The sequence below is a fragment of the Staurois parvus genome, unplaced genomic scaffold (assembly GCF_062004578.1).
Source record: "Staurois parvus isolate SC_StPar_1 unplaced genomic scaffold, SC_StPar_1.0 ptg003601l, whole genome shotgun sequence".
In the NCBI taxonomy this organism is placed as follows: Eukaryota; Metazoa; Chordata; class Amphibia; order Anura; family Ranidae; genus Staurois; species Staurois parvus.
This window is the reverse complement of record NW_028321397.1, coordinates 1,091,158-1,109,453: the sequence shown is the minus strand read 5'-3', so window position 1 is coordinate 1,109,453 and position 18,296 is coordinate 1,091,158. Positions and strand designations below refer to the sequence as shown.

The window sequence follows — 18,296 nt, the reverse complement described above, 5'->3', positions numbered from 1 at the left end:
TGTCACAGAAAATCGCGAGTGAGATATATATATATATATATATATCGTGATTTTATGTGACACTTTACATACTGTACATTCACTTTCACTCTTTTTTATATATAATATAATAATAAAACAATTGTATTATTAAGCAAATATAAACAATAATAATAAATATAAATAATAAAGGAAAAAAAAATATATATATATATATATATGCAGAACCTTTTTGAAGACCATATATATAATGTACAGAAACTTTTCAAAGACCATAATAATAGCAATAACAATAATAATACATTTTATTATTTTTATTATATAATGAATACAGAGAAATTGGTGACATTCCTAACAAAGTTTTAATCAACCATATCATTTGTTAAGAGTTAAGACCTCACTAGAAATGTCACCAAATGTTTTCTCTTTATTTATTTTGTATTATTACTAATACTATTATCAACAATATATAAATACCAGCATAAATAATAATAATAACTATAACAATAAGTATATTACTATATATGGGCAGCACGGTGACTAAATGGTTAGCACTTCCACTTAGCAGGTCATTGGTTCAAATCCCAGCCACTGCACCTCCTGCCTGGAGTTTGCATGTTCTCCCTGTGCCTGCGTGGGTTTCCTCCGGGTACTCTGATTTCCTCCCACACTCCAAAGACATGCTGGTAGGTTACCTGGCTCCTGTCTAAATTGTCCCTAGTATGTGTATGTATGAATGTGAGTTAGGGACCTTAGATTGTACGCCCCTTGAGGGTTAGGGACTGATGTGAATGTACAATATATATGTAAAGTGCTGTGTAAATTGACAGCGCTATATAAGTACTTGAAATAAAAAAAAAAAATATTATAATTAGATTTATAAACATAATATTATTATTATTAGTAGCAGTAGTATACAATGAAAAAAGAGAAAAAAAAGTGATGACATTCCTAGTAAAGATTTAATTATTTATTTAATGAATTAATGAATGAATTTATTAATTCATTAATACCACACCAGGAATGTTACCAAATTATTGCTAATTTTTATTATTATTATTATTATACAGTATTTATAAAGCGCCAATGGTTCGCTCAGCGCTGTACATTACAAAGGGGGACAGAACATGTGACAGAACAATACCAATACAATGCAAAACATGAGGGGATTGAGGGCCCTGCTCTTTCGAGCTTACAATCTAGGAGGGAGGGGATGGTGGCACAGGAGGAGATAGCTGTGGGGGATGGAGTGGTAGGAAGAGTGGAGGAGGTCGGTCAAGTTAGCAGGGGGTGGGGTAGGCTTCCCTGAAGAGGTGGGTTTTCAGGGTGCGCCTAAAGGAGAGGAGAGTAGGTGATAATCTGATGGGTTGGGGCAGGGAGTTCCAGAGGATGGGTGACACCCTGGAGAAGTCCTGGAGGCGGGCATGGGAGGAGGAGACCAGGGAACTAGAGAGAAGGAGGTCTTGTGAGGAGCGCAGTGTGCATGTTGGGTGGTACTTGGATATTAGGTCGGTGATGTAGTTCGGGGCAGTATGGTGGACAGCTTTGTACGTCAGTGTTAGGATTTTGAATTTGATCCATTGCGCAATCAGAAGCCAGTGGAGGGATTAGCAGAGGGGGGTGGCAACAGCAATTTATTAATAATATTCATAATATTAATAATAACAATTTGTAATTATTATTATTTATATGATTATTATTCAGAGCAGGAATTTGCACAGCACTTTATACATTGTACATTTGAATTAACTTTTTTTTAAATAATATTGGCCATAAATGGCCCTTTTACTAGGCAGGATGGTATATAAACAGCCAAGTGGCAACCCTAGAGTTATTGGACGTGTGTGAGAGATAACATATAATATGTTATATGCCTCCAGGACTTCTCCAGAGCCTCTCCCATCCTCTGGAACTCCCTACCACAGCATGTCCGGTCAGCCCCCACTCTGTCTGCCTTTAGGCAATCTTTGAAAACTCACTTCTTCAGGGAAGCCTACCCCACCTCCACCTAAGAACTGTACTTGAATCACCTCCGCCAGATCATCCCCCGCCCGGGGGCCCCATGAGTTGTCAGTCTGCCCCTGGTTGATGATGAAAGTAGATGATAAATTTATGTTAATATAATGTTAAAGTCATGTCCAACATATTTAAATCGGCACATTTAATTGAAGCTGAACTCCTGGCTAGGAATAAAAAAACTTGCAGTGGGGCCCCACACTGCAAGGGTCTAGGGGGTACAAAACCAATGATTATCCCTTTATTCCTGACTCATGCAGGCTTCCTCCATTCATGCAATCCTTCCAGCGCTCCCATCTCTCCAAGGTGCTTCTGGCTGTGGTCACATGTTCTCCTCTTCCATGTACAATGCAGGGTTAGTAGCTCTGTTTTTTTTTTTTTAAGTCCGCAAACGTGCAACTATAACGATAAAACCCGTAAGTGTTCACAAAAAAAGTGCAAGTGCAAAACACCACACGAAAAAGTGCACTTAGGGGTGTGCTGTGTCCTACCCCTAAAGGGGCTTGGACCGCTTACCCTGATCCCCCGGGGCACAAAGCTCCTGACGGGGACAAGGTTCCCAATTGGTCCTCCTGGCCAAAAGGCCTGGTGGACCACCGTTCCCTATGCCCAGCCGAAGCCGGACATCCAGTACTAGGCAAGGGGGCTCTCCCGAAGAAAAGCCCCCTAGGGATCAGGGGAGGAAGGAACCAAAAGGCCACACATCCTCCCCCTAGACTTCAGGGTAGGCCCGAGGACCCACACCCTCCATCCGTGAAAAACACACACATAAGAGCAAAAAAAGTGACAAACGTGGGAGTGCATAATAAATAATAGTAAAGAAAAAATAAAAAAGTGGTTCCGTGCCGAATTGTGCACAGACCAGGCCCTGAGGCCCGTAGCAAAAATTGCCCTGGACTTAGCCAAAAGACCTGGTCCTTAGGGCGCTGTGCAAAAAGAGGTGAAAAACAGTGGCCATGTGTCATCTTCACACCGTGGGGTCCCACACCCAAGTGTTACTAGTGACACCCCTGAGAGCGTCTTCCCCAGGGGGCACTGAGTTTGCGGACTTTTTGCGTCCCCAGCCCCTGGCCAGACCAAGGTAGATCGTCCAAATCAGGAGGTACTGGGTCCTTCAGACGTTCCAAAGGAGAATTACTCCCGAGGCCCCAGAACGAATCATGGCGCTCCCCGGTTTCTGTTCCCCCCGTAATAGCCATCCAGACCCCCATCATACCAGTGAGGGTACTATACAACAACCATCCCCGCAAAGCTAGAATGGTCGGGAGCACCCCCACTGGACACTGATAAGAACAGATACTACACTTGATCTTAGCCAAAAGGTCGAGAAGCGATTAGTAGCTCTGTATTGTACCTGAAGTTACCCCAGGACGGCTCACAGCCCGGAGCACTGGGGAGGACAGTGCTGAAGTCAGTTGAAATGGGGAGTATGGCAAGTTATAGAGTTGGGGGGGAACCCACTGCAAGGGTATTTTTTTACCACCCCCAGAGTTCATTTTTAAAGCTGAACTTCAGGAACAAAAACTTCCATTTAAATATATTCCTTAATGGATAAAAATCCACTTGTCCACGTGTACAAAATGTCTTTGCAAACTCAGATATTACCTTATAAAAGTAACAGTGACATCATCACAGTGCTGTACGTAGCCTGTTCAGAGAGCAGAACAGTAGGCTCCACCCACTACAGAAAACTACAGAAGGGGGCAGAGACAAGACCAGTCACTCTGCAGAAGGAGACAGAGCAGCAGTAACCTGTCTGTATTAGGGCTCGTTCACACTTGACTTTATTGCTAACTTGTGCCAAACGCCCCTATAGCGTTTGACAGGCGTTTGGGAAGCGTTTTTAATGCTCCCAAATGCCCCATGCGTGGTTTTGAGGTGTTTGATAGGCGTTTGCCAAGCGTTAAAACTGCACCACAAATGCCTATAATGAAGTTAAATGGTCTTATTGCTCCGCAACCGCCTCGTAACCGCACCGCAAGTGCCTGCCAGACGTTTGGGGAGCGGCACCATAGACTTGAATGGGAGGCTTCAACTCCTCCTGACTCGACACGAGGCGTCCGTTTTGCCAGGACGCAATGTGACACGACGCTAACGTTTCAGAGTGAACAGCACTGTGTGCTGCCATGTGCAGAATTTTCGTGGGCGTTTGAGGAGCGTTAAAAACGCTTCCCAAATGCCTGCCTGACACCTGCTGACAAAGCCAGTGTGAACTGAGCCAGGAAGCTCCTGTGCAGAAGCAAACATTCACACTGGATTATGGAATAGATCTGGAAGAAATATACAAAGCACACTCAAATTCCATGCCCATTATATTTAAAAAAAAAATAAGTTTATCCTGGAGTTTAGATTTAAAATAATCTCTGGTGATCCTGCCACTGAAGTCTTTTTTCAGGCATTTCCTGTAATGGGGTGACAACTATCTCCTAAATGCACTCCTGCATTGTCATACTCATCCCTGGTGATGATTACAAGCGCCTGTGCCAACTCACATGCATGGGAATGGTCTACTGTCCATGTAATTCCTCCCAATTAGCATTTATTTTTTTATTTCAGGTACTTATATAGCGCCGTCAATTTACGCAGCACTTTACATATATATTGTACATTCACATCACTCCCTAACCCTCAAGGGGCGTACAATCTAAGGTCCATAACTCACATTGATACATACACATGCTAGGGACAATTCAGACAGGAGCCAATTCACCTACCAGCATGTCTTTGGAGTGTGGGAGGAAACCGGAGTACCCGGAGGAAACCCACAAGGCAGAACATGCAAACTCCAGGCAGGTGGTGCCGTGGCTGGGATTCGAACCACCGACCCTAGTACTACCAGGTGGAAGTGCTAAACATTTAGCCACTGTGCTGCCCGTTAGTAACTATTGCATTTCCTCCCAATTAGCATCACGTTTAAATATATATATTTTTTTTAATTAAAAGCCTTCATGTATTGAAGACTAGAAAATTGTTTGTCAGTAATTGATTTTATTAGGCATTTAATACATGAAATACCGTAGTCCCACATTGCCCTAAACAAAGATGGCTGCCTTGGATCTAGAAGGCAGTGACATACCCCTCCTCTTGTGTGTGTTGTCCTCACGTGACTCCTGCAGGTGCTGCTGGCTATTTGAGGCTGTGCGGAGCTCAGAGCTGGATGTGTATGGACAGTTCCCTGCTGCCAGGGAGCCGGAGGATTCTGCAAGCCAACCAAGAGGACCTTGTCCTTGTAAAAAGGATGCTCTGTGCATTGCCACTGCAGAAGGATTTGTTGCGACGGTCGCTGGCAGACAGTTGGTAAACTTGCCTGTTTTGGCAATGGGAATCCTCTTGCAGAATTTTTTTGCATTATCCCAAGAGCATCTTCAAATTCCATTGGACCACTAACCTGTTTTGTTTTTTTTTGCTGCTCTACTGTATGCATGGATTATTGTTTGCACTTTATGGCTCCTTTCGGAAACTGTTGTAGGATCTCTTGCAGCTTGACACAACAAGGAAAGTGCTTTCCGGGAAAGATCTTCTGCTTGTGTCATGACCTGGAGGATGGTATGAAAATGATCCCCTTGCACCTCATCTGAGAGGCCTCCTTAGCACTTTTTTGGATTCCTTGTGTTCTTCATTGCAAGGTGGAGGGGAGATGCTTGCGGAAGAGTGCAAGGCATTACTAGATGCTCTCAATAAGGTGACAGCATGCTACAGGCATCTTGTGCTCACCATAGGTGGGACATCCGACTCCCAGAACCTACGCGAGGAGTTGAAGAAGACCAGGCGGAAAGCCCAGGAGTTGGCGGTGGCCAACAGGAACAAACTGACCAGTACCCTCAAGGACACCAGCCTGAGCAAGGAGGACAAAGCGGAATTTGAGAGGCTATGGGTCATCTTCTCCACCTGCATGGATATCCTAGAGACTGACATGAGAAGAGCTTTGGAGCTTGGCCATGAGTTCCCATTAAACCTCCCCAAAAAGCACCTCATACAGAGTGGCATGAGCGGTGGCACGTCCGGGGTGGCCGCCAGGGCCATGAGCGTCCAGAACATGAAGTACGACGCCGAGCACAACATTGATGTCATGGACCTCAAGGATCTGGAGAACGAGATCAATCAAGTAGGTGAGATGATGTACGAAATGGAAATGAAAGTCAGTGTGCCACAGTGGACCGTGGAAGCCAAGCAAGACCCCGGTGCCGAGCTCAAGCTGGCCGCCGGTGCCGGGGCATCCTCACCGGGCACCATCTCGACGGAAGAGCACAAAACCATCTGCGACCTAAGCAAAATCCTAGCCATCGTGGTCTTCAGCTCCGTTCTTTTAATTGCGGTCATACTGGCCATTTGCGTCGTCAAACTTTCGTAAAACTTTGTTTTGGACGGTTCTCCGTGACACTAAAGTATTTTTTTTTGTGTTCTGCCAAACATTTCATTGCTTCTTTTATGGATCTCTCACCCAACCAAAACTGGCAAACGATGGACCAGCCAAACCATCCCTTGGGGTAACATTTTAATGTCTATCTTTAATAGATCCCTCAAGAACTACTGCTGCTCAAACACTACCCCTAAACATTTTCTGTAGACCTTGATTTATTACCATCTGCTCCAGGTACGTTGGGACATGCTTACAATCCGTAACCCCTTCCAAAAAAAAAACCAACCTCCTTTTTTCTCTTTTTAATGATTCACATTATTCCCTTTCTGTGCCAGTCTCCTTTTATACCAAGACCTCTGAAATGGAAAAAAAAAAAGAATTGCAGATTTAACTTGTCATGCGTGAAAAGGCTTTAGCTGCGGGAGCTTTTATTCAGCATCAAATTAAATGCCATTTTTCCATATGCACTAACACCACTAAATCCTTAAAGCATCCGCATTAACCCTTTCCTTCCTTGGCAGATACTGCCCCCACAGGCAGCTCGAGGGAAACCCAAATCCACCGAGTAAGCACGTCAACGTTTGCAGATGAGAATTATATCTGTGCTTTTTTTTTTTGCCTTTCTTTCTGCATAGGAAGCCACGAAAGCACCTGCGTAACACATATTCGAACACACGCATCTCTATAGACGGTGTTTTGTAGTGACCGGTATCTTGTGAGCGTTGCATGTTTTCTTTGAGTCTTTTTTGATCGTCTTGTCTAGCTGACGGTTTAACCTTGAGGCTTCCAGATGACACGACTGCTGCACACTTAATAATAGCAGACTTATGTGGGTCTGGTTATATAAGCATGATATGGCTGAATTTCAGAACATGGGAAGGTGTTGGGTTTTGAGTGATGTCCTCAAAATGGCCCAAAATTGGTGGCTTTTTTGGATATCCTTTAAGTCAATCTCCTATCCATTGCAGCGGCATTTTAGTCATTACCTCCAGCTGGCTTAAAGGGGTCTGTCGGGGTGGGGGAATATGGAGGCGACCATTGATGACTTGTTGTAAAGGTTCAAGCTTTACGGCTGTCATCTTAATCCTTACTTTGCTACTTAGTGAACCATTGATCTGGGACTAGCATGCAGCCAGTAAAGTATGGGGACCTAATATGTTCCAGGTCAATGACCCTACCAAGTAGCAGGTAAAAAAAGCTAGACAGCTCCTATATTTGTGCCCTGACAGGATTCTATTACAGAACATTTATTTATTATTTATTTATTACAGGTACTTATATAGCGCCATCAATTTACACAGAGCTTTACATATAAATTGTACATTCACATCAGTCCCTAACCCTCAAGGGGCGTACAATCTAAGGTCCCTAACTCACATTCATACATACACATACTAGGGACAATTTAGACAGGAGCCAATTAATTTACCAGCATGTCTTTGGAGTGTGGGAGGAAACCGGAGTATCCGGAGGAAACCCACACAGACACAGGGAGAACATGCAAACTCCAGGCAGGAGGTGCCGTGGCTGGGATTCGAACCAACGACCAGGGGTGGACTGATAACTCATGGGGCCCCCGGGCAATAGGGGATCAGTTGAAAAAAAACAGTTGAAAATTGTTGGACAGGGATTGCCTGTGACCACCCACAGACATGGAACCGGCTCCTGGGGGTCTGTTTATAAGGCCTTATACCAGGGGCGGACTGGCAACTCATGGGGCCCCCGGGCAATAGGGGATCATGGGGCCCCTGTGTCCTTGCCCAAACTCAAAAAAGCCTCTGAAAAAGGTACCAGGGGCATCTCATGGGGCCCCCTACTGACCCCGGGCCCTCGGGCAGTGCCCGAGTTTCCAAATGGTCAGTCCGCCCCTGCCAACGACCCTAATACTGCCAGGCGGAAGTGCTAACCATTGAGCCACTGTGCTGCCCGGAACATCTCCGCTTTCTAGATATAATTAATATAGTAAGGACGAGGAAATAATCATTATATATATATATATATACTGAGCAAACTGTTGGCACTATATAAATCCTGTATAATAATATAATAAAAATCAAAATTGCCAATAGTAAAGCTGGCCATACACGAATTCAAAAAGAATTTTCTTTAGAAAATCTTTTCTAATAATTTTTGATCGAATTTCGCACTGTTTGTGGGTCACAGAAACGGCCGATTTTCATGTGACCATCGAGTTTGAGTGATCGGGCATGTTGGAATTTTTTTTTAAATTTTGAATCAACGATGGGAGAATCGTGCAGGAAATATAAATGAAAAAGAAATGAGCCGTGAGCTGTGACCTGGGAAGAAAAGAACATTCTTAGTCATGGAAATTCACTTCTGTAGCAACGCGAGGTGAAATTGAAGGCTGGGTTGGTCGAATTTCCAAATCAATGGTGGCAATGTCGGATTACGAAATACACGAAAATTCAGATTTTCTCAAGAAAATTTGTTTGGAATTCGACCCGTGTATGACCTGCATTACTATTTACCTGTCTTACCCTTGTGTACCTAAACGGGATGTTGAAGGATTCATAGGACCCATTAGAAGTGTTAAAAGTTTTAGGAATGCACAAGTAAAGCTGTGGCTATGAAATGCTGTCCTTAGTATGCTCAATACAGTATTGAACTGAAAAGCAAACATTTATTATATTGCGGTTTACAAATTCTTAGATGTGATGTCTGCATTAGTTTTCATTTATAGGCTTTTTTTCCTTTATATTGAGCTGGTGATCTGGCCAGTAAACAGGGGCAGACTGACCATTTGGAAACTCGGGCACTGCCGGAGGGCCTGGGGTCAGTAGGGGGCCCCATGAAATGCCCCTAGTACCTTTTTCATAGGCTTTTTTGAGTTTGGGCAAGGACACAGGGGCCCCATGATCCTCTATTGCCCGGGGGCCGCATGAGTTGTCAGTCCGCCCCTGCCAGTAAATCTGTTGTTTTTCAAAAGAGCATGCTTTTTTCCATATGTATCAGTTTACAGGGATGAGATAAACCATTTAACTCTGGCAGGGGTGTTTACAAGGATCAGCTTTTATTTATTTATGTAAAACCTTTATCCCGAAAAGAAAAAAAACTGTTTGCTCTGATTATAAAGTGTGATCTGGAGTTTGGCTTTAATTTGTTAGTGTATCTAAATCTGCTGGTAGATCTAAAACTCCCCTCCCCCAGACTAAAAATGCTGCTGTTTAAAGATGGTTCCTATGCTCCTTCATCCAGAGTGGGGGTGCTCTAATACAGGAGGTGTGTTACTGGCCAGATCACCAGGCGAAAACAGAGGGGGGAAAAAAACCTCAAAAAGAAAATTATTGCAGACACCACATTTACTGTATGGTAAACTGCCTGCAAAATACTCAATTTTTTGTGTGGGGTTTAATACTGCTATAGTCTCGCTTCATTTTTATTAATGTGTTTTGCTCCCCCCAACATGTACTTTGTCCCATTTTCCTAGGCTTTGACTAGCTGTGAGATCAGATAGGGCGCCCCTCCTCCTTCCACGGCTGTCCGACAACGCAGCTAGCAAGGAGATGGCTGTTTTGACAGACAGCACTTTTCTCTGTCTCCAAGCACTTTCCTGCTTCCCAGGAACATATTAGTTGACAAGCCCCCCCCCGCCCCTGAATTCCACGGGAGACACTTGTCCTGGGCAAGTGATTGGAGAAGAAAAAAGTGCCATCTGTCAAAGCAGCCTCTCCTTGTTAGCTGCGTTGTCGGCAAGGGCGCCCTGTCTGACTTCACAGCTGGCCGTAGCCAGCACCTAGGAAAGTGGGACAAAGGGCTGCGTGTACTTTGTCCCCTGGACAAAAAAAAATTGAAGTGAGACCTCTACTCTAACTGCTTGCCCACCGCCCTATAGCAGAAATACTGCTACAGGGTGGCAGGGCTGCACAAAATCAGGTGTATATATACAGTCATGGCCGAAATTGTTGGCACCCTTGATATTTTTCCTGAAAATCAAGTATTTCACACAAAAAAGGTATTGCATTAACACATGTTTTGCTATACACATGTTTATTCCCTTTGTATGTATTGGAACAAATATAAAACAGAGGCAGAAAAGCAAATATGACATAATGTCACACAAAACCCCAAAAATGGGCTGGACAAAAGTATTGGCACCCTTAACTTAATATTTGGTTGCACACCCTTTGGAAAACATAACTGAAATCAGTCGCTTCCTATAACCATCAATAAGCTTCTGACACCTCTCACCCGGAATTTTGGACCACTCTTCCTTTGCAAACAGCTCCAGGTCTCTCTTATTGGAAGGACACCTTTTCCCAACAGCAATTTTAAGATCTCTCCACAGGTGTTCAATGGGATTTAGATCTGGGCTCATTGCTGGCCACTTCAGAACTCTCCAGCGCTTCTTTGCCATCCATTTCTGAGTGCTTTTTGACGTATGTTTGGGGTCATTGTCCTGCTGGAAGACCCAGGATCTTGGACGCAAACCCAGCTTTCTGACACTGGGCCCTACAGTGCGACCCAAAATCCTTTGGTAATCCTCAGATTTCATGATGCCTTGCACACAGTCAAGGCACCCAGTGCCAGAGGCAGCAAAACAACCCCAAAACATCATTGAACCTCCACCATATTTTACCGTAGGTACTGTGTTTTGTTCTTTGTAGGCCTCATTCCGTTTTCGGTAAACAGTAGAATGATGTGCTTTACCGAAAAGCTCTATCTTGGTCTCATCTGTCCACAAGACGTTTTCCCAGAAGGCTTTTGGCTTACTCAAGTACATTTTGGCAAACTGTAGTCTTGCTTTTTTATGTCTCTGTGTCAGCAGTGGGGTCCTCCTGGGTCTCCTGCCATAGCGTTTCATTTCATTTAAATGTCGACGGATAGTTCGCGCTGACACTGATGCTCCCTGAGCCTGCAGGACAGCTTGAATGTCTTTGGAACATGTTTGGGGCTGCTTATCCACCATCCGGACTATTCTGCGTTGCAATCTTTCATCAATTTTCCTCATCCGTCCACGACCAGGGAGATTAGCTACAGTGCCATGGGTTGCAAACTTCTTGATAATGTTGCGCACTGTGGACAAAGGCAAATCTAGTTCTCTGGAGATGGACTTGTAACCTTGAGATTGTTGATATTTTGCCACAATTTTGGTTCTCAGGTCCTCAGACAGTTCTCGTCTCCTCTTTCTGTTGTCCATGCTTAGTGTGGCACAGACAGACACACAATGCAAAGGTTAAGTGAACGTCTCTCCTTTTTATCTGCTTTCAGGTGTGATTTCTATATTGCCCACACCTGTTACTTGCCCCAGGTGAGTTTACAGGAGCATCACATGCTTGTAACATTCTTATTTATCCGCAGTTGTGAAAGGGTGCCAATACTTTTGTCCAGCCCATTTTTGGAGGTTTGTGTGACATTATGTCGAATTTGCTTTCTTTCCTCCCTTTTTTTGTTTTGTCCCAATACACACAAAGGGAATAAACATGTGTATAGCAAAACATGTGTTAATGCAATACGTTTCGTGAGAAATACATGATTTCCTGGAGAAATATCAAGGGTGCCAACAATTTCGGCCATGACTGTATATATATATATCAGGGGCGGACTGACCGTTCGAGCACTCGGGCACTGCCCGAGGGCCCAGGGTCAGTAGGGGGCCCTATGAGATGCCCCTGGTACCTTTCATAGGCTTTTTTGGGTGTGGTTTGAGTGTGGGTGAGGACATAGGGGCCCCATGATCCCCTATTGCCCGGGTGCCCCATGAGTTGTCAGTCCGCCCGAGATATATATATATATATATATATATATATATATATATATGTGTGATTTTGCATTTCCGGGTAGGGGGCTCTACCCACGCCGCCATTGGCGGCTTCAGCTGTTGATCGCCGGGTCCCAGCCAGTGATTCCTCGCCGGCGCCTGCCGATCGCCGTATATCACTGACAGGGGAGAGCTCTGTATGTAAACAACACAGATCTCTCCCCTGTCAGCTCCTGCACACATAGCAGAACAATACAAAGCAATGTGCTTACATAGTAAAACAGCACACAGTTAACCCTTTTATCGCCCCACGTTAACCCCTTCCTCCCCAGTGCCATTAGTACAGTGTCAGTGCTTTTTATTAGCACTGATCACTGTATTAGTGTCACTGGGGATGTCAGTGGCAGTTAGTCAGTTCCCTGCCAGTGTCAGAATGGCCGCTGCAATCCCGCTATAAGTCGCTGTTCGCCGCCATTACTAGTATTAAAAAAATAATAATTCCAGTATATATACCTCCATTTGTAAACGCTATAACTATCGTGTAAACCAATTAATATACACATATAGGGATTTTTTTTTTAGCAAAGACACGGAGCAGAATACATTTTGGTCTAAATTTATGGCGAAATTTGATTTTTTTTTATTTTTTTACTGGACATGTTTAATAGCAAAAAGATGTTTTTTTCCCAAATTCTTGGTCTTTTTTTGTTTATAGCGCAAAAAAATAAAAACCGTAGAGTCAGTCAAATACCGCTGAAAGAAAGCTCCATTTGTGGGAAAAAAAGGACATAAATTTCATTTGGGTGCAGAGTTGTATGACCGCGCAATTGTCAGTTAGAGCAACACAGCGCTGTATTGCCAAAAATGCCCTGGTCAGGAGGAGGGGGTAAATCCTCTGGAGGGCGAGGGGTTAAACATGGCTGCAGGAGGAGAGGCTAATAGTATATATTGCTCTTTCTTGCCCCTTTGTGTCTATATGAGCCCTTGACAAATCCGTGAGACCCGATCAGAAGTATCAGGGCGCATTCACACTTCAGCATTTCGATACGATGCATTCATGCACAGGTGCTAACACGTGTTATGCCGACTTCCTATGCATCAGGACAGCCCATTCATTATGAATGGGCTGCCAACGCACCACAATGAATAAAAAAAAAAACATACGTGAACCATGTTTAACAAGGCAGTGCAACGAAAAAAGATCTTTTTATCCATGTTCTGAATGGTTGTTTGTAGATTTGCGTGCAAAATTTGGACAAGGAAATGGTAAAAGTGGTCCTTTGCTCTTTTTGCCATCTGTGACAAATGGTGAGATTTCCCTTCACTTCTGATGGTTGCAACAGGAAAAGAGAGGAAATTGCACAGTACCTAAGACTGGCCATACACTATACAATTTTCTGTCCAATTTCTGCCCAGTTTCCTTTAGATTTACCTTCAACTATGTAGTACAAGGGCCTGCCTGATTGTGCACAATTGAAAATGTTGTTTAGGTTTGACCTCATATTATATGGTTTTTGATAAATTTAAAGCAAAATTCTCAAGAAAATTGTATAATGTATAGCCAGCCTAATGGGGGGATTTACTAAAACCGGAGCACTCAGGTGCAGCTGTGCATGGCGGCCAATCGGCTGTTAACTTCAGCTTGATCAGTTAAGCTTTCACAATAAAATCTGGAAGCTGATTGGTTTCTATGCAGAGCTGCACCAGATATTTCATCCTCCAGTTTTTGTAAATAACTCCCTAAACAGGGGTGTCCCTAGGGTTGGTGTCACCCGGTGCCGAAACATTTGGTGACATCTCCTCTGACGATCCCCGCAGGATGGATCGGATCCGCAGATTGAGCATAATGGATCGGAGCAGGGGCGGACTGACCATTTGGAAACTCGGGCACTGCCCGAGGGCCCGGGATCAGTAGGGGGCCCCATGAGATGCCCCTGGTACCTTTTTCATAGGCATTTTTGAGTCTGGGCAAGGACACAGGGGCCCCATGATTGCCTATTGCCCGGGGGCCCCATGAATTGTCAGTCCGCCCCTGGATCGGAGTCCGATCCATTATCTTCCCCAATCCGCAGATCCGATCCATCCTGCGGGGATCGTCGGCTTGCAACCTATACAGGGTTAACTGATCGGCTTGCTTTAAAACTTACCTTTTCGTGGAGCTCCTGCAGAGATCAGTTAACTCCGTATAGGTTGCAAGCCAATGATCCCCGCAGGATGGATCGGATTTGCGGATTGGGGAGGATAATGGATTGGACTCCGATCCATTATGCTCAATCTGCAGATCCGATTCGTCCTGCGGGGATCGTCGGAGGGGGTGTCACCAAGTGTTCCAGCCCCGGGTGACACCAACCCTAGGGACACTCCTGCGGGGATCGTCGGCTTGCATTAAAACTTACCTTTCTGTGGAGCGGGTCCGGTGTCACCCCGTGCAAAAGGTGTCACCCGGTGCGGCGCACAACCCCCCCCACCGCACCTGCCTAGGGACGCCCCTGCCCCAAAGTATATGCGCCGTGGTGCATTGTGCGCTGGGGTGACATTCGCAATGAACAGAGATGCAACGCCCCACGAAGGGCAGGTTCATTGCCACAACCCACAAATGTGAATGGGCCCTCCAAGTTTTGTTTGCTGCTATAGGAATGCATTGATAAAGCTTTGATTATGGAATGCTCTCTTTTGCGCACCCATAGAGTGCTGCATTTCATAGACACAGCTACGGGATTACAGGGTAGCCAATAGTACATTTTTGTGTCTATATAATTGCTTCTATAGTATCCATAGGATCTGATCGGAAGTATTAAATGTTTTGTTTTTTTCCATAGGAATAAGTGGCTAAGGGTTCATGTGCACTGCAGCTGATCAACTGACGTTCTGGAGCTTTTCTGCTTTTTTTTCAGCAGCCCCTGAACTCTCCCTAATGTTCTCCTATGAGTCCATGTACACATCGTCATTTACAGTTGTTTACAGGCAGTTGAGTTTACAGTCGTTTTTTTAACGCACCAAACTTGCGTTCAGAGTAGATTTCATCAGTGTTTCAAATGCTTGTAAACGCAGCTAACCGCGTTTATAGGCGTTTGTGTTTAGAAGCAATTTTTAACTGTTCCATATCCAGATGCCTTTTTTCCTCATCAGAAATGCATGCAAAGTTTTTTCCATGTATTCAAAGGGACCCGGTACACCAGCGCAGTCAGTTCCAGGTTTTGCGCGAAGGAAACAATGGTAGAATGCGCCCCATTATGCTCATGATGGGATCCATAGTGAATACAACCAGAAAAGACAGGTCATCTCCACACATACGGCTCTCTCTGCTTCTGCTCTCTCTATTTCTCTCAAAATGTCTGAAATAGTTCATTTTTTACTATTTTTCAGTGCATTCTGGGCATTTGGGAAGGTCTCCTGAGGTTATCTCAAAAAAAACTCTTCTAAACGCAAATGCTCATAAACGCGGTATGCAAACGCGGCTAAACAGACGTTTTTTAACCTACGTTTTCCAGCAGTCAGTTTCCATCGTTCAGAAGTGGCCCGTGTACATGGAGCCTAAAGCTGTGGCTATAGAATGCTTTTATACAGACAGAATCACATTCCGCAGACACGGCTACAGAATTATTGACTAAGTCTTAACTTTTCCCTTTGGATACTTTAACAGCTTGGACCAGCATGAGGGGGCAACGTTGCTCCTAACGCTATGTACACAGCTGCTCATTTCCCTGCTTTATTATATTGCATTTGTGAAAAAAGTGTAGGTGGACGTCTGAGTACAAATGCACATTTCTACCTATAATATACACTCACCGGCCGCTTTATTAGGTACACCTGTTCAGTTGCTTGCTAACACAAATTCCTAATTAGCCAATCACACGGCAGCAACTCAATGCATTTAGGTATCTAGACGTGGTGAAGATGACTTGCTGAAGTTCAAACCGAGCATCAAAATGGGGAAGAAAGGGGATTTAAGTGACTTTGAATATGGCATGGTTGTTGTTGCCAGACTGGCTGGTCTGAGTATTTCACAAACGACTGATCTACTGGGATTTTCACGCACAACCATCTCTAGGGTTTACAGAGAATGGTCCGAAAAAGAGAAAATATCCAGTGAGTGTCAGTTGTGTGGATGAAAATGCCTTGTTGATGTCAGAGGAGAATGGGCAGACTGGTTTGGGATGATAGAAAGACAACAGTAACTCATGTCAAAATGGACCAAAATCTCTGCCACCTTGTGGAATCTCTGCCACGAAGAATGAAGGAAGTTCTGAAGGCAAAAGGGGCTCCAACCCGGTACTAGCAAGGTGTATCTAATAAAGTGGCCGGTGAGTGTATACTGGCTGGGCATTCATTTTCTCTGTTACTGTTCATTTTATTCCCCTTTGTTCGAAAAAAAAAAAAATTCAGTTGTATTTGTAATTCAAATGTTACCGTTTGTTATGTATGCACAAGCAACACATCAAATTGGCTGCTGGGAATGCCGTAACCTAATTATAAACACCAGGCATGCACAGTAGTGCATCTCTGGAGATGTTCTGCAGGCCATAAATTGCTGCTCTAAATGCTAGAGCTGACCACCCAAAGAGGAGTTGTAGCAAATAGTAATTATGACTTATTTAGTAAGCAAATGAGATTACCAATTTGAGAACCACAAAGAGAGCTTTAAAGAGTGACACCTTTATTCCGAGTGTGATCAATAGCCCAGTGTTCCCATTCCTGTAGAGAAAAATAGCTTTTGCTACCTTTGCATGATATCCATCTGTTGGACAAATCTGTATAACAATTGTGGGTCCCGGAGACATGAGGCTAGTTTCAGGATTCTATTCTTTGTTCTTAGTGTAACATGTTTTTGCTTTTATCTACCTTTAAGTGAACCAAGAAAAAAACAACAGGTGCACTTTAGGTGGCCTCACCTACATTGCATACTCACCATTCCGTCATTCTTTTGGTGCCCTAAACCCACTGAAGCAAGGATAAGAAGCTCTATGACATAGAGTTTGTGTAGACCAGGGTTTCTCATCCAGGGTTCCTCCAGAGGTTGCTAGGGGTTCTATGAGCAATGAAGAATTTATGCCTTTCATCCAAGTTCCCACTGACACCAATCATTTCTTTATCTATCTGTAAAGGGGGATTCTTCCCAATGGCCACAAATGTAAGGATAATTCTTCCTTGTGACCATCACACTAAAGCATCATGAGTTGAATATATAGTACATTTTAGTAAGGGTTTCCTGAGCCTGGAAAGTTTTTTCAATGGTTTTTCTGTGTTGAAAAGGTTGAGAAAGGCTGATGTAGACTGTGCATCAGCACAAGGGCTCTCTGCAAGGGAGGACATATAATTTATGCAGACCAACCATTCTCAACTAGGGTTCCATAGAACCCCAGTGTTCTTCCAGACGTTGCAAGGGGTTCCTTAAGCAATGAGCAAATTCTGCCTTTTAGATAAGTTCCCACTGACACCAATCATCTCTTTAGCTATCTGTAAGAGGGAAATTCTTCTCAATGACCACAAATGTAAGGATAACTCTTCCTTGTGACCATCACACTAAAGCATCATGAGTTGAATATATAGTCAATTTTAGTAAGTGTTCCCTGAGCCTGGAAAGTTTTTTCAAGGGTTATTGTGTGTTGAAAAGGTTGAGAAAGGCTGGTGTAGACTGTGCATCGGCACAACGGCTCTCTGCAAGGGAAGACATATCATTTGTGTAGACCAGACATTCTCAACTAGGGTTCCACAGAACCCTAGTGTTCCTCAAGAGGTTCCCAGGGGTTCTGTGAGCATTGAGCAATTTCTGCCTTTCAGATAAGTTCCCACTGACACCAATCATCTCTTTAGCTATCTGTAAGAGGGAAATTCTTCCCAATGACCACAAATGTAAGGATAACTCTTCCCAGTGACCATCACACTAATGTATCATGAGTTGTAGATACTGTAATGTTTAGCAGGGTTTCCCCGAGGCTGGAAAGTTATTTAAAGAGTTCCTCTGTGTTAAAAATGTTGTAGACTGTGTACAAGGGTCCTCTGCAAGGATGGACATATCATTTGTGTAGACCATTTCCAACCAGGGTTTCATAGAACCCTAAAGTTTCTCCAAAGGTTGCTAGGAGTTTCGTTGAACTGTGGCTGATTCAACTCCCATCTGATGGCGGCTACAGAGTTTTAAGGCCAATGCTGTTGACACCAGCTGCATGTCACCATTGATGTTCTTTGCTGATGACATTCTGACCACCAATGTAATTGGCA

The 18,296-nt window shown here is 44.1% G+C and overlaps 1 protein-coding gene and 1 pseudogene across 1 annotated transcript; one reads left to right on the top strand and one right to left on the bottom strand.

Annotated features, from left to right (window-relative positions):
- Positions 1 to 3,170: 3,170 nt before the first annotated feature.
- Positions 3,171 to 3,330, bottom strand: LOC149427648 (U2 spliceosomal RNA; annotated as a pseudogene).
- Positions 3,331 to 5,135: 1,805 nt separating this feature from the next.
- On the top strand, positions 5,136 to 6,849 carry RGS9BP (regulator of G protein signaling 9 binding protein). Its single transcript, XM_089667815.1, has one exon. It carries the CDS (start codon positions 5,633 to 5,635, stop codon positions 6,344 to 6,346), a length of 714 nt encoding a protein of 237 aa, XP_089523941.1. The 5' UTR covers positions 5,136 to 5,632; the 3' UTR covers positions 6,347 to 6,849.
- Positions 6,850 to 18,296: the final 11,447 nt, after the last annotated feature.